The 22,975-nt window shown below is 37.1% G+C and overlaps 1 protein-coding gene across 1 annotated transcript; it reads left to right on the top strand.

Annotated features, from left to right (window-relative positions):
- Positions 1 to 20,706: 20,706 nt before the first annotated feature.
- LOC135147005 (uncharacterized) lies at positions 20,707 to 21,399 on the top strand. Its single transcript, XM_064079118.1, has one exon. It carries the CDS (start codon positions 20,707 to 20,709, stop codon positions 21,397 to 21,399), a length of 693 nt encoding a protein of 230 aa, XP_063935188.1.
- Positions 21,400 to 22,975: the final 1,576 nt, after the last annotated feature.

The raw sequence follows: 22,975 nt of genomic DNA, 5'->3' as shown, positions 1-22,975 counted from the left end.
ATAAGAATATTTCTTGCTTATGCTGCTCATGCCAATTTCAAAGTCTATCAAATGGATGTCAAGAGTGCTTTTCTAAATGGTGAGCTTGAAGAGGAAGTTTATGTAAGTCAGCCACCTGGTTTTGAAGACCCAAATTTTCCAGAATTTGTATATCTTCTCCTAAAAGCTCTCTATGGACTGAAGCAAGCACCTAGAGCCTGGTATGATACCTTATCACAGTTCCTTCTTGAAAATCACTTCACAAGAGGTACTGTTGATAAAACTTTGTTTTATAGAAATGTTAATGGTTCTAGTATACTTGTTCAGATTTATGTGGATGACATCATATTTGGTTCTACAGATGAAAGACTTTGTAAAAAGTTTGCCAAGCTAATGCAAAGTAAATATGAAATGAGCATGATGGGAGAATTAACTTATTTTCTTGGTCTTCAAGTTAAACAAGTTAGTGATGGCATATTTATAAGTCAAACAAAGTATATCTATGACTTATTGAAAAAGTTTGATCTTATAAATTGCTCAACTGCTAAAACTCCCATGGCCACTGCCACTAAACTTGAAATGAATACTAAGGAAAAGAAAAGTGGACATTTCAAGTTATAGAGGCATGGTTGGCTCTCTTTTGTATTTAACAGCTAGTAGACCTGATATAATGTTTGCCACATGCCTTTGTGCTAGATTCCAAGCTGATCCTAGGGAATCTCATTTAATAGCAATTAAAAGGATTTTCAGATATCTTAAGGGTACTCCAAATCTTGGCATTTGGTACCCTAGAGATTCTGGCTTTGATTTAATTGGTTTTTCAGATGCTGATTATGCAGGGTGTAGGATTGACAGAAAAAGCACCACTGGCACTTGTCAATTTCTAGGAAATAAACTGGTTTCTTGGTTTAGTAAAGAGCAAAACTCAGTCTCTACATCAACTGCAGAAGCTGAATATATTGCAGCTGGCAGTTGTTGTGCACAGATACTGTGGATGAAAAATCAATTGGTTGATTATGGACTGACTATTTCCAAGATTCCCATTTTCTGTGACAACACAAGTGCCATTGCCATAACAGAAAATCCAGTGCAGCACTCAAGAACAAAGCACATTGATATAAGGTATCATTTCATTAGGGAACATGTAATGAATGGAACTATTGAACTTCATTTTGTTCCCAGTGAAAAGCAACTAGCAGATATTTTCACCAAACCACTTGATGAATCTACATTCACAAGATTAGTAAGTGAACTTGGTATGTTAAACTTCTCTAGTTAACCTTTTTCCTTTGTTATGCAGCCTGTGATACATGATACACAAGTCTTTGTTCCATCAATCGATATCTTTTATCAATCGCTCTTTAGCCATTGACAGTGTGTCATATATCACTGGATAAGTAAATAAAGTTTTGACGTATCGATGGCTATTTTGATTAGCCGTTGATATGTTAAAATAGCGATCGTCTGTTCCCAATTTAATTATCAATCGATATATACATACATATGTGTATATATCGATCGGTGACGCTTGGCTACTTTTGAACGGTTACTTTATTTACTTTTACTGAGAGTATAAATAGTTTGCCTTTAATTTCATTTCCTCTCTCACCTGCATTTGCAAACTATTAACTCTCTCTTATTCTCTCAAATCCTACAAGCCCTAATCCTCTCTTAAGCCTTCTTTTCAATGGCGCCTATTGTCAAAATCATTAGTCAAGCTGGATTCGTGTATGAGCAGAACAATCATGTAGCCTATGTGGACAAAGAAGGGAAACACTCTGCAGCCTTCCACACCATGATGGATTTTATTAAGGAGTGTAAGCTCTCTTATGCTATGCTACATGCTCCAACTATCTACTGTGAGATTGTTGAACAAATGTGGACTTCTGGGAGGTATGACTCAACTTCTAAAACTCTATCTGTTTCCATTAATGGTACTAGTTATAATATCAATGGTGAAACTGTTAGGGCTGCTCTTCATTTACCCAAGAACTCGACTGATAGGTTGCCTAGTGATAATGAAATTGTCAGTATGCTAAGAGATATGCACTATAATGGTGATTTGTCTTGTTTAGGACAGATTCTTAGGCGCTATATGCGTAAAGAGTGGAGCTTTTTATGTGATTCATTTATAAAGGTTTTCTCTGGTAAAGTCTCTAACTATGATGCTTTCACAATGTCTATGCAATCCATGTTTCACATGCTTATGACAGATGATTACTATAACATTGGTGATTTAGTATTGTTTGAGATTGTTGCTAAATTGGGTCCTCATGAAGGAAGACCCAATAATGTTTATTTTTCTAGATTCTTGATGATGATTGCTAACCATTTAGTTAAGAATTTAGTAACTGCACAGCCAGAAAACAAGCTGGATTGCTGGGTGCAAAGCAAGAGGGTCTGTGGTGATCTGATGAGGATACTTGCAAATGATCAAGTACCCTTGTCACTTCCATCACTAATGCAGGTACCTTCTATTTCTATCTCTCCTTCCAATCCCCAATATTCTTCTTTTTCTAGTACAGCAATGGAAGTTGTTTCCCCCCAACTTCCTACCCAAGCTGTCAAAACAAGAAAGGTTTCCAAATCCAAGTCCAAGAAAACCACCTCTGGTGTCTCTCAAAAGATACCAGTTGTAACAACTACTTTACCAACTGAGGGGAGTGTGAAGGAGGTTAGTGGTGAGGGGAGGGGTGATCATCAAAGAAGCCCCCAGAATAAGGAAGGTGAGATTAGTGATGTCCAGCCAAGCCATCCCACATCTTCCCAAAAAGATGTGGTGATTAATATGGATTCAAACTCATTTCTAGTGACATCTTCTCAACAAGGTGCCACTATTGAAAAGAGCTCTCCTCCAAGAGCACAGAACAAAAGGGGAAGGGACACAGACCAAACACCTCCCAAAACTTTCACAAGGAGAACCAAGAAAAGGGCACTTGACACACACTCCTTTGTACAGTCCAAAATCTCAGATTTTGTGACAGTACAGACTTCCTCACAAAGTCAGCTTGATGTGACTCCAGTAAATGTGGAATCACAGTCCCCTCCTGTTGAAACACTTTCTCAGATCTCAGACTTCCATATGGAGGATGTTGATCTACTGTACAACATCCCCCACCCAAATTCTCCAACTCTGTTCTTGGAGAAGTTAATTTCTGAAATTGGTGATCATCCTTCACAGGATTTGTTGGATCATCAATCAATTTCTTCCTTGACTACTAGTGAAGTTGTGGAATTACCAAATCCTTCACTCTTCACAGATTCACTAGTTGTCACTATTGATGCATCAACTGCTAATGCATCAATTGCTAATTCTTTCCCATCATCGATTGGTCTTTCTCATCAATCGATAAGTGCAGTTCTGTCAACGGATGTGCTTAACAGCAATCAGCCGTTGATGAATGACAACATTGCATCAATGGCTATTCCTCAGCCATTGATAGGAGAAGTTCCACTGGCAGACCACACTCAGCTAGATCATCTTGCCATTACAAGAGCTGCCAGTGAAGAACTTATCATTGTTACTGCACTTATAGGCCTGAGAGAAAGTGAGTTAGTGGAGAGGCTGTCTTGCAGACAGGCAAAAGGAGAGGATGTGAGTGAGAGGCTGGGAACTTCTTCCTCCCAGGCAAAAGGAGAGATTGTGGGTACCACCTTAGATGGTGAAGGTGAGTGTGTGGTGAGCCAGGGTGAGACCCTGATGCAAGAAAATAGAGATGATGAGAGAAATGCAGGTACAGAAGAGATAAGGATGGATTCTGCTATGGACCTCTTGGATGCCTCTACATTCACTCATCCAGTGTCAGCCTATCAAATTATGGCTGGCCAATCCAATGTTCTAGCAGAAGAGACTCTGGGGTTGATTCACTCATCAGAAGCCCTGGAGAGAGCTAAAAGTGCACATGCTGCTGTTCCTAAAGGCATGCTCTCTACTCAGGGTGATTCTAAATATGATGATTCAATGGATGATGCAGATGATGAAGAAGATGAAGAAGTAGTTGGACCTTCAGAAATGCCAGACTGGGTGTTCAGTCAAAATTTCAATTTTGGAGATACTAAGCTGGAAATTCTAAAGCAATATAAGAGAGCAATGGAGTGGGCTGAAGATGAAGATCCAATGAAGAAAACACTCTCTATGTTTGTGAAGGATAATTTGAGACTTCACAAATCTCATCTTACTCAACTCAGACAAGAAATTGGAGATCTTCATAATGCTGTCTCTGATGTCAAAAAGGATAATGAGAAGAATCTGGATGCTAGAATGTCTTATGACACAATGGCCAACATCAGATCCAAACTGCATCAAGAGTCTCCACTTGCTGCCTCTATTGATGATTTGGACAGAAGGGTTTCTAAGGTTGAGTGTCAGCTCAATCAAGTTCTTCTTAATCAACACACTCAACAAAGATTACTTCTTACTCTCCTGGAAGCTCAAAACATTCCAATTCCCAATGATGTGCTTGCTGATTCCAAAAAGGGGGAGAAGTCTTCAAAGTCTTCATCAAAAGCAATTACTTCTGTCTCTACTTCTGCTACCATCACACCTACAACTGATGCTGCTATCTCCACTTCACCACCATCAACCACCATCTCTGAACATCTACCTGCTCTACCTTCCAAAGAACAACTGCCTACATCTAAGGGGGAGCCACTAACTAAGGGGGAGCCTCCTCCAGTTGAAAAGAAGAAGCCTCCAAAGAAAACCAGGACTGTCAAAGTCAAAAGCATAAAGTGTCAGGGTGAGGCATCCTCTGTAAATGAGTTCAAGCCTTACCTGATTAATTCTCCATCACCAACAAAGCCACATGGTAAGAACATGCTAGCTCTAGACTTTCCCATGCCAAACTCAGATAAAGCTAAGCTACTTGGTCTTGCCATTCATATTGGTAAATTTGGCAAGAAGTGGGATGAAACTGAAGAAGAAAAGAAAGAAAGAGAAAGAGATGAAAAGGAGAGAGCTGAGCAAGAAGAGAAGGATATTGCAGAAGGAAAGCCTATCAAGCCAAAGCAAGTTGTTGGCAGATTAGATCAAGACCCTGTGTGGAGATCTGAATTTGCTTACATTACAAGGAATAATCAAGTTATCTGTGTGCCCCCTGGACACCCCTTGTATGCTAAGGCCAAAGAAGAGCAAGTAAGAACTCAAGGGCCTTCTGCAAATGAAGATGCAGATATTGAAAGATTTGCTGCAGAATTACTGCAAGAACTTGGTGAAGAAGCTGGTGACTTGGCTGATGAATCCAACATTGCTATTCAGCAACAAATCCTGGATGAAGCCAAAAAGAACTTGGAGAAAAAGGCTAAAAAGAAGTCTAGGGCTGGTGTAAAGAAGAATGTACTAAACTTAACTGTGGTGCATGAAGAAGAAAAGACCAAATCCACAAGACAGGATTCACTCCCTACTTCAACTTCTCAGCCAGATCCACCATTCAATCCTGAAGAGCTGAAAGAGGAACCTATAGAGCTTGATCTCTCATCCATGACCTTTCCAAAAATCTATGTGACTAAAGAGGATGAGCTGGCAGACTCTCTAAGGCCAAAGAGAACCAGAACTGGAGGAAAATCCAAGCACATGCCTAGTAATATCAAAAAGAAAGGAGGAAATCCAAAAAGGCATGATCCAGTTGGACCAGTCCAAATTAAGCCTCCCTCAAGAGAAGTGGTGATTCCTCCTGTGCCAGAAATTGTCAAGGTTCCTAAAACCTCTTATGCTTATGCATTTCATATCAGTGAACAGCCCCCTATCAATCTTTATCTGGATGAATTGCTAAGTGTGAAGGCCTTGACAAGAACCAAGAAGCTTCCAGAAAGGTTGGAATTCCACTACTCATCTCAAACAAAAATTGCATGGCCACTGGAAAGGATCTTGGATCAGGATTACAATGATTTGAAGACAGTGTACATGAAGCTGGACAAAAGCACCTCTTACTCAATGGGAATCAGAAGTGAAATTCTCAAAAGAATTGAAGATATAAGGAAAGAATGGAATAAACCTTCTGATCTTCCCTTAAGATTGTCTCTTCCTAATACTGGCAGCTGTATTCATGATCATCCCTCAAGACTGATGACTTTTAGAGATGATCAAGGCATTAAAAGATTCTTCAGACTAAAAGATCATGCTAGAAATGCTGATATAGATATCTTGAGGGCAATGCAGAACAAACTGAATCCCAAAATCACAGAAGAAGCCAAGTTCATTGAAGATCTAGAGAGGGAGATCAACAAGAAAGTGTCTAGACAGAAGAAAAGGAATCATTGAATATCTGCTCAGTCTAGAGGAGCAAAAATCCAATCCTTGTAAAACTCTTATCTTTCAGCAACTTAATTTCTTCTCTTTAATGCAAAGATATATTTGTTTTCTTTACTTGTGTTTTGTAATCATCAAGCACCTCAAATTTATATCTGAAATTCCTACAGATATAAATAGGGGGAGATTGTTAGGAATATGTGATGCTTGATGATACAGGGTATTTTATTCTTACTTAGAATAAAATTAAATGTAGCTGATCAATTGATAGTATGCTAAGGCAGTATCAATTGATCAGATTAACCCATCAACGGATGATGAGGTACTGTAACAAAGCTGGAGCATTTTAGCAGTTGATGTAGAAATAATGCATACTTTTACATTAGCAGTTGATCTATCAATGGATGTTTAGATAGGGTGACATAATTGTAAATATGAGAAGTCATGTAATCTATTCAAGTGAAGTGAAGATCAATTGATGACATAAAGTATCAATGGCTGTTTGGAAAGAAGATTATCAATCGCTACATCAAAATCATGATCATCCCATAACTCAAAGGAGACAGTCGACTGCTATTTCAGTGCATCATCAATTGATGAAATTATCAATTGATAATCAGCAATTGACAACTGAAAATCAGGCAAAAGACAAAGGTCACATGGGTTGATGTGACAGGTGCTGCACCAGCTTTGGAAGCTAAATCAAAAGGAGTTTAGTCAAATATTGAGAACCTCGAAGCCTACCGTTTCTGGCAAAGCAACAAGAATTTCAAGCTGCCAAATGCTGTATCAAGTCCAAGAAATTCTATATTTGTACCAGCTAGAAAATGTGTAGGAAAATACTTTTACAGACTAGTTTTGTTTGTAGTAGTATATATTCACTTTGTGATTTCACATTGTAAATTATCAAACACCAAGAACTGAAGAGCAAAGCATTTTTAGAGAAAATTAGCAAGCAACTGTAAGCTTCTGCTCTTCATTCTTTTGTAAGCAGCCAAGTATTCTTACTTGGAAGGTTCTTGATATAAAAATCTCTCAGGTGGATCAAACAATCCACCTGAAATTTTTAAGATCCTTGTTCTTTGGAATTTCTGTTTTAGTTTTATATTCTCTTGTATCTTGAATATGATCTGTCATACAAAAAGAATTTGAATTTTTGTAGATTGTATTCAACCCCCCCTTCTACAATCTAACTTGTTGTTTGAATTGTCTAATTAACATAAAATAATATATTTTATTTTTAACAATTTGAAATAATAATAACATGCTATGTTTAAAATATAGCTGGTACTATCAAAAAAATGTGTTACGGGTTCAATAATTTTACTTAATGTATTACAAATCCAATTTAGTCAATCATTATAGACAACTCCGTTGCATATACTCTTACGTCTTAAAATTTGATAATAGATGTTTTCCCAAATGTTATACAACAATAAAAAAACCCATCAAAAGAAAAATCATCGTAACGATAATAACAAATCAAATAACAAAAATACATTACCAAAACAACTTCAATTAGAAGCACATATCAATAAAGATATTAGATTTCATTGCACAAATTAAAATCAACACAAAATTATATTTTAGTTAATTTAACCAATTTATAATATATAAATGTAACGTCTTTGCAGTCATTAGGAGGAAGTCTTGTGTGCAGATCAAGAAGACCATAGATGATTATGTAATGACTCAGAGGCATGGGCGACCGTAGCAGGGGCTGGGGTTGGCCCCAGCCTTGGTGAAATCTCAGTTGCCTCATTAACATTTATATATTTGTTAAAATCTAGTCCGATGAAAAAATAAGAGTCCTATTAATTAGCCCAGTCCATAAACTGTCTTGTACTCCCTCTGTTTTTTAATATATGACGTTTGACTTTTTGGCACATATTTTTAAGTGCTTTGACCGGGTAGTTAAAAGTATTATTTTTGAAATTTTCTTTTTCTGAATAAAAATATGTAATCAAAATTTTAATTTACAAAAAAAATCAGTTAAAAATAATAAGTTTTACTACCCGGTCAAGCCATCTAAAAATACGTGCACAAGTCAAAAGTGTCATATAAAAAAAAATAGAGGGAGTACATAAAATTAAGATAAAGCTCCTAGTCTCACTTTAATTGGATAAAACTATAAATTAAACACTTAAAGTAACTGTTATTGCGCAGATTTATACAACACAAAATTGTATATGTTCTCATCTTTTTTAGTTATTAAAATTATTAAGATGTGTTTTCAGTATGTGATTTATGTGTACTCTGTAGATGAGTACTATAATTTCAGTATTTTATTTGTTTTTTTGATTTAATATTGATTTATTTCTAAATTTCTAATAGTTAGTAATATGAATAAATAATCTAACACTTTCAACTTAAAGTAAAAATTTTGATTTTTAAATTAGATTTTATATAGAACCAATTTGGACAAATATGGTTTCACATTAGACCCAGTTGTAATGATGATTAATTTTTAGCAATTTTTTGGATTAAAAATGATGAACTTTTATTTTTTTTGTATACTATATATCTATATATTTGCAATATTTTTACACATTTGTTTGTTTGTAAATTTTTTTCTGGCTAGCTTACATATTTGTTCGCTTGTAAATTTTTTTTTACTCATCCAGCTCGGGCAGAAAAAATTTCCTCAGTCCGTCCCTGCTTAGAAGGCGAGAGAAGGAGACTTGGCCGCAAATCCTGAGTGCAACACAAATCGATTAAGAAGACTACTTTGAAGATTATGTAATGACTTGGAGGGGAGAGATGGAGACTAATAGTTCGGGTCTTAAACTTATCCCATAAGTTTAGTAGTTAAGCTTATCAAATAGCAAAATAAATATGTAGATTATTTGTACATTATCAAGTTATCTAGTTAATAAATATGTAGACTAGTTGTTCATTATCAAGTTTTGTACTTATCAATTTAGTTGTAATCTATATCATGTAAAACTGATATGCTCATGTACACTACTATAAATACATAATCACATCAATCAATAAAAGTAAGCACTTCAGCTTATTTTCTTCTCTCATTTTATATGGTATTAGAGTCAGGTCATATCAGGCAATTTTTAATTCTTTTTCCTTCGTTATGTCCGGTGAAGATGTTCTTGTCACTTCCGTTGATACAACCATTGTCAATTCTCTGAATTCCAGCACTCCACTGATATCATCTAATCCTTATGTCATTCATCATTCGGATAGTCCATCAACCGTCCTTGTTACTCCTCACCTTACAGGTGACAATTACGGGTCTTGGTGTCGTGCTATTACTATGGGTTTACGAGCTAAAAACAAGTACTGTTTTGTCGATGGGTCCTTGCCAAAACCCACATCAGCCACTGATATAGCAAACTGGGAACGCTGCAACGATCTTGTTAGCAGCTGCATTCTGAACTCTGTTGCACCTGAAATCAGGCCCAACATTCTCTATGCTACTACGACATCTCAAATTTGGACAGACCTACGAGAACGTTTCTCACAATCCAACATGCCTAAGATTCGTCAATTGAAACAATCAATTTTGGCCCTAAAACAAGAAGGTATGAGTGTTTCTTCTTATGTTACTCAACTCAAGTCCCTCTGGGATGAGTTAAACAGTATACTCTCTGCATCCCAATGCATATGCGGAAACGCAAAAATCATCATGGAGCAACAGAATCAAGATCGTGCAATGGAGTTCCTTCAATGACTCCATGAAAGTTTCTGTTAGGAATATGTGATGCTTGATGATACAAAATGTTTATGTTCTTACTTAGAATAAATTTGCATGTAGCTGATCAATTGATAGCATACTAAGGCAGTATCGATTGATCAGATAAACCCATCAACGGATGATGAGGTACTGTAACAAAGCTGGAGTATCTTAGCAATTGATGTAATGTATGAATACTTCTAGATTAGCAGTTGATTTATCAATGGATGTTTAGATAGGGTGACATAATTGTAAATATGTGAAGTCATGTAATCTATCCAAGTGAAGTGAAGATCGATCGCTATTTTTGAAGTATCAATGGCTAATTTAAAGGGAGCTTATCAATCGCCACATCAACACCATCAATCGATAATTCAAGGAAGACTGTCAATCGCTCATTCTGAACAACTTATTAATTGATAGTTCAAGAACATTATCAATCGATAATATTAGCAATTGACAATCAACAATTGACAGCTATAAGTCAAGTAAAAGACAAAGAGCACATGGGTTGATGTGACAGATACTGCACCAGCTTTGGAAGCTAAACCAAAAGCAGTTTAGTCAAATATTGAGAACCTCGAAGCCTACCATTTCTGGCAAAGCAACAAGGATTTCAAGCTGCCAAATGCAGTATCAAGTCCAAGAAATTCTATATTTGTATTAGCTAGAAATTGAGTAGAAAAATACTTTTACATACTAGTTTTGTTTGTAGTGATATATATTCACTTTGTAATTTACATTTCAGAGTATCCAAACACCAAGAACTGAAGAGCAAAGCACTAGAGAAAGTTAGCAAGAAATTGTAAGCTTATGCTCTTCATTTTTCTCTAAGCAGCCAAGTATTTTTACTTGGAAGGTTCTTAATATAAAAATCTCTCAGGTGGATCAAATAATCCACCTGAAATTTTTAAGATCCTTGTTCTTTAAATTTCTGTTTTAGTTTATATGTTCTCTTGTAGTTTGAATATAATCTGTTGTGTAAGAATCTATTGATATTTTTGTAGATTGTATTCAACCCCCCTTCTACAATCTAACTTATTGTTTGCATTGTCTAAATAACAATTGGTATCAGAGCCAGGCTTCTAACATACAAGAAGTTCTAGATCCTAAAGACAATCAACAATGCGAAGAAGAGATGAAGGAGTCAAGATTCCAATGCTGGTCAAAGAACACTACTTTCAATGGAAAGTAAAAATGAGGATGCATCTGATCTCTTTAGATCCCAGCTACATCAACTGTATTGAGAAATGACCACATGTTCTAGTCAAAATCAACACTGCCCTGAGACTTGATGGAAGTGAAGGAGAAGATTTTGAAGTGCCTAAAAATCCCTCTGAGTTTACTGAAGAAGATGAGAAAGAGGTGCACAAGGATAACAAGACCATGAATATCCTATTCAATGGTATTGATGATAATATGTTTGATAGTGTTATCAATTGTCCTACTGCAAAGGAAGTGTGGGACACTATTCAAACTTTATATGAAGGCACTGATCAGGTTAGGGAAAACAAAATGCAGCTGTTTGTTCAACAATATGAGAGTTTTCACTCTAAATCTGTAGAATCTCTAAATGAGCTATTCAACAGATTTCAAAAACTGTTAAATGGATTGAAGTTGTATGGTAGAGTCTATATGGTCAAGGACTCAAATCTCAAATTCTTGAGAGCCTTGCCTAGAGATTGGAAACCTATGACTGCGGCTCTAAGACAAGCTCAAAACTTTAATGAATACTCTCTTGATAAACTCTATGGTATTCTTAAGACTTATGAGCTTGAAATACAGCAAGATGAAGAACCGGAAAAGAGCTCCAAAAAGGAGAAGACTGTGGCTCTTGTAGCTGAAAAGGAAGAAGAAAAGGAGAAAGCATTAAAGTCTGTGGCTAAAACCTCAATCAACATCACTGGTGAAGGAAAGAATGAAGCTGGAAAGAATAAAGGAAAAGCCATTGAAGAAAATGAAGAACCTACAGCCCAAGATGAGCTAGATGATCTTGATGAGCATCTAGTCTTTCTTGCTAGAAAATTCTCTAAACTCAAGTTCAAAAGAAATGCTACCAGTTCTAGACCATTCAACAGAGGCAATCAATCCAAACCATCTGGTATGGTTGATAGGTCAAAGTTCAAATGCTTCAACTGTGGTCTACCTGGGCATTTCTCTAATGAATGCAGAAGACCCGCTTCTGAGAAGAAAGGATCTTCCTCTGAAAATGTTGATTATAGGAGGAATTATTTTGATCTGCTCAAGCAAAACAAGGAAAAGGCATTCATAACTGAGGATGGTGACTGGGCTGCTGATGAAGGTGATTCTGACAATGAGGAGCATGTCAATCTTGCTTTAATGGCAATTGGAGATGAAGTTGATTCTTCCATCACTAGTAGTGGACAGGTAAAAACCACAAACACATCTGATCTCACTAAGTTTGAATGCAAATAAATCATTGATGATATGTCTAATGAAATCTATAATCTTAGAGTTTCTCTTAAATCTCTAACAAAAGAAAATGTTAGAATTAAAGGGACTAATGATTTGCTTGCTGAAAGAAATGGAAAGCTAGAAACTGAATTAATCCAATTGGATAAATTCAAAAAGGCTTCTGAGCTTGCTAAGGATGAGTTACTGACTGTTCTGAAAAGAGAAGAAATTCTTAAAAAGCAATTGGAAAGGGAACAAGAGATTATAGCTAAATGGAAGGATTCTAGAAATGTTCTTGAAAACATGTGTTCCACTCATGTTCTTGAAGAATCTTGCAAGAACTCCTGGAAGAAGAACAAAAAGTTGTTAGAAGAATCTGATGTTTTATTGGATAGTGATCATCCATTGATTGACATTCCATCAACGGATGAGAACTATCCATCGAAGAATCAGATAGCAGTTGATGAAGACCAACTCAAAAAGCTTGACAAGAAATATGGGTGTAAGTCTAAATGTAAAGACAACCCTATCTGTTACATAGGGATGATAACTCAACAATAGAACAGGACAAGTAAATAACACTACGCCTGCACCGGAATCGGAAGATACAAAGACAAAGGTTGAAGAAGCTATCTACAGTCTTGAAGGAATAAGTTCACTGGAAGAAGTTCATTAATATGTTCATGCCTCAGTGAAGAATAAAGATTGAAGTATTCAAGATTGTGGAAGCAATGAAGATGTTGTTCAAGTACTCGAAAGATTTCAGTGCAACCCCTGAAGCAAGATATGTCTATATCTTGGTTGGTTAATTACAATCAACAAACTGAAGCATAAACTAACCCGGAACCGACTGATCAATGTTTGCTGACAAAGAAGGTACAATGTTTGACTTCAGTGTTAGTCGCTTGTGAACCAGACCAGTGCACTAAGCGTCAGCACGTACGGAGCTTTGCAAAGTATTTATCGATCGAAGAATTGATCCAGTCATATCAAGTCATTTGTTCCACAGCCAAGCCAAGTCAAATGCCTAGTCTCCATCAGCTATGTCAAAGCTTACTGCTCAAATGCCATATGTCAAGTTTCCACAGAAAGCCATATCAGGAAGTGACATTTTATATATGTGTGCACTTATATATTTGTATATGTATAAATATAATTATATATGTATATTTGTATATTTAATTAAATATAATATATATAATATATATGTATATATGTTTTTAAACATATGTATATATATATTTATATGTATATATATTTAATTAAATATATATGTATATAGTATATGTATTTATATTTTACATAAACATTTATATATTTAAGTGTATATATATATATATATATATTATATTATGTGCATAAATATGTGTATATTTATATCTATAGATAATTATATATATATCCCTATATATATTTATATTTATATTTACATATAATTTTATGTATATTATATATATTTAAATATATGAGAATATATTTAAATATATGTATATATATATTACTATATGTTTATATAAATATTATTTATATACATTTATATATATATATATATATATATATCTTTATTTATACATATATTTATATAATATAAATATATGGATGGAGCAAACTCAAGTCAATCTCAGTCAAAGGAGTGATAACAAGGAAAGCTATTACAATGTGAGGAACAACATTTGACCGAAGTCAACAGCTCTTCCTCACTTAGAAGATTTTCTAAGTACCATCACAAGTGAAGACATGCACTCTTGAGGAGCAAACTTTGACCAAGTCAAAGTTCGTCCCCAAGAGATGAGAGAGAACAAGGAAGCTATGTGAGGAGCAACATTTGACCAAAAGTCAAATGCTCTTCCTCACTTAGAAAATTTTCTAAGTACCATCACAAGTGAAGACATGCACTCTTGAGGAGCAAACTTTGACCAAGTCAAAGTTCGTCCCCAAGAGATGAGAGAGAACAAGGGAGCATCTTCACTATGGAGCTTGAATTGGACTTAGAATATTTTCTAAGTCACATACATACAACACCATGGAAGCAACTTCACTTGGAGAGCAAACTTTGACCAAGTCAAAGTTTGCGCCTCCAAGCCATTCATTCAGTGGTGCACCTTGCTCTAACGTAAAATTTCTCTAAGTCATACATACACTGGAATGCACTGAGGAGGCGCAACCTTTGACCGAGTGTGCAGCGCAATGTTTGACTGAAGAATGGCGCAACCTTTGACTATTGTAACTCTGGATTTTATTCTAAGTCACAACTGAGCAAATGGAGCGCAACACTACTTGGAGCGCAACATTTGACCAAGTCAAATGTTGCGACTCCAAGTCATCTTCTCGGTGGGTTAAATTTTACAAGATGATTTTATTCTAAGGCACAGCCACAGAGGTGCACTAAACAAGCGCAACCATTGACTCAGAGGCGCCAACTTTGACCATCAATTACAGGCGCAACTTTGGTATCCTTGGAGTTAGAATTATTTTGGATAATTGAATCCGTCCAGGACGAACTCGTTAACCATGGTTAGTTTATGAAAGCCTATAAATATGTGATTGTGGTTCTCACAGTTTACATCATCCTTCGGGATGGATGGCCAAGTGCTATGCACAAACTCTCTCAAATAAACACACACCCTAGCCTAGTTTTGTACCGTAAATATTTGTAGTGGATAGGGCTTGTAATATTTAGAGGAGTGGTCATTGTAGCCAACCTTCGGGTTCGGATTTGTAGCACCTTCGAGGTATTTATCAATATACAGATATACCTTGAAAATATTGTGTGTTGGTTTAATATTTTCATATCCTCAGAAACCTACCCGATATATATCCGGAACACGAAACCCATTACATGACTGCAATTTATTTATCCGCAAGATTCGAAAGAATTTTAAATTGTAGTGAGTATCGTATTCAACCCCCCCTTCTACGATACTTTGGACCTAACAATGGGCCCATCAACAAGAACTTTGTGAAGGAATCTGGTAGTTCCAAAAAGATTGAAAAAGAAGGAATTAGTCATAGTGCAGAAAAGATGGAGGCTGGAAAAGAAAGGAAAAAGAGCTCTAGGAATGGCAAAGTTGGGATTAATAAAAAGAATGATTACACACCTGATAAAAATGCTGTTAGAAAAACTTGCTCTAAATGTGGTAGTGTTAATCATCTTGCTATTAACTGCAAAAATGCTTCATCTAATCATTGCATGCCTAATCCTATGATAAATGCTCACCTGCCTTACATGCATATGTTCCCAAATGCCCCCATTCATTATGCTAACATGCAATTCATGCCTAATCCTTATTTTGGCGCATTTAACATGCATACTATGCCTGTTCATCATGATAATATGAATCATGCTTTTATCAATCATCTTTCTGGACACTCTACCAATGTTGGTTCTTCTAATTCTGCTTCTGAGGATGAAGTTGTTTCTAAACCTTCAAAATCCAAAGAAAACAAATCTTCTAAACCAAAGGTGGTGTCTAACAAATCTGGACCGAAGACAGCTTGGGTACCAAAGTCAACTTAAAATGTTTTTGGTTTGTGCAGGGAAGTAGAAAGAATCTTTGGTACCTTGATAGTGGATGTTCAAGGCACATGACTGGAGATTCTACCCTGCTCAGCAAGTTTGAGGAAAGAGCTGGCCCAAGTATCACCTTTGGAGATGACAACAAAGGATTTACTCTGGGATATGGCTTGATTTCAAAAGGGAATGTCATCATTGATAATGTTGCACTAGTCAAGGGTCTCAAACATAATTTGCTTAGCATCAGTCAACTTTGTGACAGAGGACATCAAGTTTGGTACTCTACAGAAGCCTGTGTTATTTCTGAAAAGAAAGATAATAAAGTGGTTCTTACTGGAAATAGGAAGGGAAATGTCTATATAGCTGACTTCAACTCTACAAGTGCAGACTCTCTCACTTGCTTGTTCAGCAAAGCTAGTCTGGATGATAGTTGGTTATGACATAAGAAATTATCCCATTTAAATTTTAAACTATGAATGATCTTGTGAGAAAAGATCTGGTTAGAGGACTACCAAAATTGGAATTTTCCAAGGATGGTCTCTGTGATGCTTGCCAAATTGGAAAGCAAAGAAAGTCCTCTTTCAAAAGCAAATTGAAATCCTCAATTGATTGACCTCTACAGCTTCTACATATAGATCTATTTGGACCAGTCAATATCATGTCTATTTCAAAGAAGAAATACTGTCTTGTGATTGTGGATGATTTTACAAGATTTACTTGGACTTATTTTCTTCATGCCAAGGATGAAGCAAGTGAAATCATCATCAATCACATCAAGATAGTTGACAACATTGATCCAATCAGAAAAGTGTCAAGGATCAGGAGTGACAATGGAACTGAGTTCAAGAATTCTACCATGAAAGACTTCTGTGAAGAAAAAGGTATTCACCATAAGTTCTCTGCTGCAAGAACTTATCAACAGAATGGTGTGGTTGAAAGGAGGTATAGAACTCTTATTGAAGCTACTAGAACAATGCTTGAAGAATCAAAATTACCAACTTATTTTTGGGCTGAAGCTGTTAACACAGCATGTTACACTCAAAATATCTCTCTGATAAATCAAGCACAAGGGATGACACCCTATCAATTGTTTAAAGGAAAGAAGCCAACCTTAAATTTTCTGCATGTCTTTGGATGCAAGTGTTTTGTATTAAGAAATCAAGGTGAAAATCTTGGTAAATTTGAAGCAAAGGCAGATGAAGGAATATTTGTTGGGTATGCTGCTGGAAAAGCCTACAAAGTCTACAACTTAAGGTTAAACATTGTTATGGAATCTGTTCATGTGATGTTTGATGACAATAAAATTCAAGGTCTAGATGATGAAGGGTTTCATGATGTTCTCCAATTTGAAAATGAGACAGAAGGAGTGATAGATATGGAAAGTGATGATGATGATTGTGCTGGAAATCTGAATTCTAGTGGAATTCCAACATCAATTGGTAATAATTTATCAATTTCTAGAACAGCAGTTGATGTACCTCAGTCTACATCAATGGCTAATGATCTCTCCAGTACTAGTCCATCAATGGCTAGTAGTTCAAGGTCCACACACTTTGGGGGAGCCTCTCAAAATGAATCTGACTTTACAAATGAAGCTAGTTCATCTAGATCAGATCTTCCTCCACAAAGAAAATGGACAAGAGATCACCCCTTTGAGCTCATTATTGGAGATGCAGCTGCAGGTGTCAAAACAAGAAGAGCAACCATGGATGAATGTTTGTACAGCAGCTTTCTATCACAGGAAGAACCCAAAAAGGTTGAAGAAGCTCTTCTTGACCCTGACTGGATTTTAGCTATGCAAGAAGAGCTAAACCAGTTTGAAAGAAACAAAGTTTGGAAGCTGGTACCCAAGCTAAAAGATAGAACTATTGTTGGTACTAGATGGGTATTCAGAAACAAGATGGATGAAAATGGTGTTGTAAAAAGGAACAAAGCAAGATTGGTTGCCAATGGCTATTCACAAGAGGAAGGGATAGACTATGATGAGACATTTCCTGCTGTAGCCAGACTTGAGGCAATTAGAATCTTTCTTGCTTATGCTGCACATGCCAATTTTAAAGTCTATCAAATGGATGTCAAGAGTGCTTTTCTAAATGGTGAGCTTGAGGAAGAAGTCTATTTGTGTCAGCCACCTGGTTTTGAAGATCCAAATTTTCCAGAATTTGTTTATCTTCTTTTGAAAGCTCTCTATGGACTGAAGCAAGCACCTAGAGCCTGGTATGATACATTATCACAGTTCCTTCTTGAGAATCACTTCACAAGAGGTATTATTGATAAAACCCTATTCTATAGAAATGTTAATGGCTCTAGTATACTTGTTCAAATTTATGTGGATGACATTATATTCGGATCTACAGATGAAAAACTTTGTAAAAAGTTTGCCAAGCTTATGCGGAGTAAATATGAAATGAGCATGATGGGAGAGTTAACATACTTTCTTGGTTTGCAAGTCAAACAAGTTAGTGATGACATTTTTATTAGTCAAACTAAATATGTCTATGACTTATTGAGAAAGTTTGATCTAGTAAATTGCTCAACTGCCAAAACTCCTATGGCCACTGCTACTAAACTTGAGTTGAAAACTAAGGAAAAGAAAGTGGACATCTCAAGTTATAGAGGCATGGTTGGCTCACTTTTGTATTTAACTGCTAGTAGACCTGATATAATATTTGCTACCTGTCTTTGTGCTAGATTCCAGGCTGATCCTAGGGAATCTCATTTAATTGCAATTAAGAGGATCTTCAGATATCTCAAGGGTACTCCAAATCTTGGTATTTGGTACCCTAGGGATTCTGGTTTTGATTTAATTGGTTTTTCATATGCTGATTATACAGGGTGTAGACTTGATAGAAAAAGTACAACTGGAACACGTCAATTTCTAGGAAATAAACTGGTTTCTTGGTTTAGCAAAAAGCAAAATTCAGTGTCCACATCAAATGCAAAAGCTGAATACATTGCTGCTGGAAGCTGTTGTGCATAGATCTTATGGATGAGAAATCAATTAGTTGACTATGGTTAAAACTCTCCAAAATTCCTATCTTCTGTGACAACACCAGTGCAATTGCCATAACAGAGAATCCAGTACAGCACTCAAGAACAAAGCCCATTGACATCAGGTATCATTTCATTAGGGAATATGTGATGAATTGAACAATTGAACTTCACTTTGTTCCCAGTGAAAAACAACTAGCTGATATTTTCACCAAGCCACTTGATGAATCCACATTCTCAAGATTAGTAAGTGAACTTGGTATGTTAAACTTCTCTGTTAATTATTTATATTTCAATGCAGCCTGTGATATGTGACAATTTGGGTTCAATTTTGACTAAGTCAAAATTACCATTGTCGATTGCTATTTTAGCGATTGATAGTGTGTTACATATCACTGGATAAATGAAGTACATTTAGTACATCAATGGCTAATTCTTGTCTTAAATAATTACCCATTGATACACTGATGTTTTAACCGCTAGTACCCAGTAAGTTTATCGATCGATATATATATACGTATATGCATATATCGATTGATGACGCTTGGCTACTTTTTGAACGGTTGCTTCATTTACTTTTACTGAGAGTATATATAGTTTGCCTTTAATTCATTTCATTTCTCACCTGTATTTACAAACTCCTAACTCTCTCTCTTATACAAAATATTCTCTCAAGTCTTAATCTCTTTTCAAGCTCTTTCATCAATGGCGCCTATAGTGAAAATCACGAGTACAACTGGGTTTATCAATGAGTAGAACAATCATGTGGCATATGTCGACAAGGAGGGCAACAATACTGAGGCTTTTCACACCATAATGGATTTCATTAAGGAGTGCAAGTTCTCTTGTGCTATGCTCCATGCTCCAACAATCTACTGTGAGATTGTCGAGCAGATTTGGACTTCTGCCAGGTATGACTCTGGAACCAAAACTCTGTCTGTTATGATTAATTGTTACATATTTGATGATGTCACAGGTATCTAACTTGTTTAGTGTGCAGAACTAAAGATCAGAGTTTAACCGAGAGTCAGAGTTTGACGACTGCCAGCTGGATCAGAGTTTAGCGATGATCAGAGTTTGCAGGCGGCTGATTTCTAGGAAAAGATCTGGATAAACAAGGAAGATAGAGATCAAGGAAGATTGTGCAGATCAGGACAGCAGAAGGATAGCTACTGATTAGATTATTTTAGGAAGCAGATGATTTTATATCAATCAGTAGATATCATGTAACTGTGTATATAAACACAGCTTAGGGTTTACTCTATAGGAGTTGAATATCGAGCATATTATTCTTGTAACCCAGCAGCTCTTAGTGATAAGTTATAAATCACTAAGAGAGTATTTGTAAGCTATTGTGATTTGTATTAATAAGAGTTTAGTTAAATTATTCTCTTATTTGAGTGTTCTGCTATTGATTGTGTTCACTATATATATTAGTATAGTGATTTTATTCGGCCTAACAAGTGGTATCAGAGCCAGCTCCGTTGATATACCTACAGTGAGATCTTAGTCACACAATCATGTCTGAAAAATCACAAACTTCAAATAGTAGATTCGAGTCAATTAGGGTTCCGATCCTCAGGACATCTGAGTATCCTGTCTGGAAAGTGAAAATGGTTATGTTTCTGGAGGCCATAGATCCAGAATACTTGGACAGGATTTATGATGGTCCACACATGCCAACCAAGCTCTCTGTTGCAGTTGGAGATGAACCTCAGAAGATGATTCCCAAAGAAAAGAAGGACTATACTCCCGAGGACATCTTATCAATCAGCAAGGATGCAAAGGTGAAGCACTTGCTGCATAGTGCTCTGGACAATGCTATGTCTAATAGGGTGATTGGATGCAAAACTGCAAAAGAAATATGGGATGCTTTGGAAATCATATGTCAAGGAACCAAAGCCATCAAGAAGAACAGAAGGACCATACTTACTCAAGAGTAAAGATACGGGACAGAAGACCGATGATTGTCGGCAGTTGAAGGACGAGATTGAATACCTGATCCGAAAAGGCAAGTTGTCCAGATACACCAAGGAGGGGGATAAGAATGCCCGAGGCAATGATGATCGAGGGAGAGACAATGACGATCGGAGGAATCAGCCTCGAGGACCTGTAGTTAATGTAATTTCTGGAGGACCAACCGCTGCTGGCACATCTAGTAACTCGAGGAAGGCATATGCCCGGGAAGTGATGAGTATTGTTGGAGAACCCCCGAAGAGGGCGAGAATTGAGCTTCCTCTGACTTTTAATGATTCAGAACTTGAAGGGGTGAAGTTCCCCCATGATGATCCATTAGTAATCACACCCGTGATCGGGAATTCATCTGTGAAGAGAGTCCTTGTGGACAATGGGGCATCTGTTGATATACTCTTCCACGACGCTTATGAGAAGATGGGATATGCTGATTCACAATTAATACCTTCAGATATGCCTATATACGGTTTTAATAACGCGGAGACGAAAATTGAAGGAATGATCCAACTACCGGTAACAATGGGAGCCGAGCCTAGACAGGCCACATATATGTTGAACTTTTTGGTCGTTAAAGCCTCATCAACCTAAAATGCTATCATTGGAAGAACAGGGATATACGCTTTTAAAGCAATTCCATCCACTTACCACTAAGATTTAGGAGATCAAAAGATGGCTAGAAGTTGTTATGTGGGGGCTTTGAAATCTGGAGAAGTCGGGGGGCAAGTTATGCCTATTGAAGATCTAGATGTCAGGGGAGAGGAGGAACGAAGAGGCAAGCATGTCGAGGACTTGGTCCCTATCACCCTATATCCTGATGAGCCGGAGAAGGTTACCTTCGTTGGAGTTTCACTCCCCGAGGACTTGAAGGTTGAGTTTGTTAAATTCCTGAGGAACAACCGTGATGTCTTTGCTTGGACGGCTGCTGATATGCCAGGTATTGACCCCTCCTACATGACTCATAAGTTGAATGTTAATCCTGATAGGAAGCCGATACAACAGAAGAAGAGAAACTTTGCACCTGAGAGGCAAGAAGCCATTAGACAGGAGGTTGAGAAATTGTTGGAAGCTGGGTTCATAGAGGAGATTCAGTTCCCAGAATGGTTGGCAAACCCGGTTATGGTCAAGAAAGCTAAAGGGAAGTGGAGGATGTGTGTAGACTTCACGGACCTCAACGATGCTTGTCCAAAGGATGGTTTCATTGGATACAACCAGATCCGGATGGACAAGAACGACGTTCCTAAGGTATCATTCGTCACTGACTTTGGTGTGTTCCTAAGAATGCAGGAGCCACGTATCAACGTTTGGCAAACAAGATGTTTAAGCATCTGATTGGGAAGACCATGGAGGTCTATATTGATGACATGTTAGTTAAGAGTTTGAATAAGGCTGACCACCTCAAACACCTCAGTGAGGCCTTTGGAGTCCTGAGAACTCATAAGATGAGGTTAAATCCAGCCAAGTGTGCCTTCGGAGTTGGATCAGGTAAGTTTCTGGGGTTGATGGTCTCCAAACGTGGAATCGAGGCCAACCCCGACAAGATTAAGGCTATCCTCGACATGGAACCACCTAAGACCATAAGGGACGTTCAGAAGTTAACCGGAAGGATTGCAGCTTTGGGGCGATTGGTATCAAAGTCCGGAGACAAGTGTTTGCCCTTCTTTAAAGCACTCAAAAAGGTCAAGAACTTTGAATGGACAGAGGAGAGCCAAGTGGCCTTTGAGGAGTTGAAGAAATACATGGCGGAGCCACCTCTTCTCTCGAAGCCGGTGGATTGTGAAATTCTATATGTCTACCTAGCCGTTTCGGAACAAGCATTGAGTGTTGTCTTAGTTCGTGAGGACGGTAAAGTGCAGAAACCCGTCTACTATGTCAGCAAGGTTTTGCATGGAGCAGAGCTCAACTACTCCATGATTGAGAAGTTTGCGTTGGCTATGATTACAGCCTCGAGGAAGTTGAGACCTTACTTCCAATCTCATAAGATTGAAGTCTTGACTGACCAGCCCCTTCGTAACATAATGCATAGCCCGAAGGCTAGTGGAAGATTGATAAAGTGGGCAGTTGAACTTGGAGAATTCGATATAAGCCACGGGTGGCAATCAAGGCTCAAGCTCTAGCTGACTTCATAGTTGAATGTACCATTGACAACCAAGAAGTCGGGAGGCAG

Source organism: Daucus carota, chromosome 1, assembly GCF_001625215.2.
Source record: "Daucus carota subsp. sativus chromosome 1, DH1 v3.0, whole genome shotgun sequence".
NCBI lineage: Eukaryota > Viridiplantae > Streptophyta > Magnoliopsida > Apiales > Apiaceae > Daucus > Daucus carota.
The sequence above is the reverse complement of the archived record's forward strand: the minus strand, read 5'-3'. Positions and strand labels throughout refer to the sequence as shown.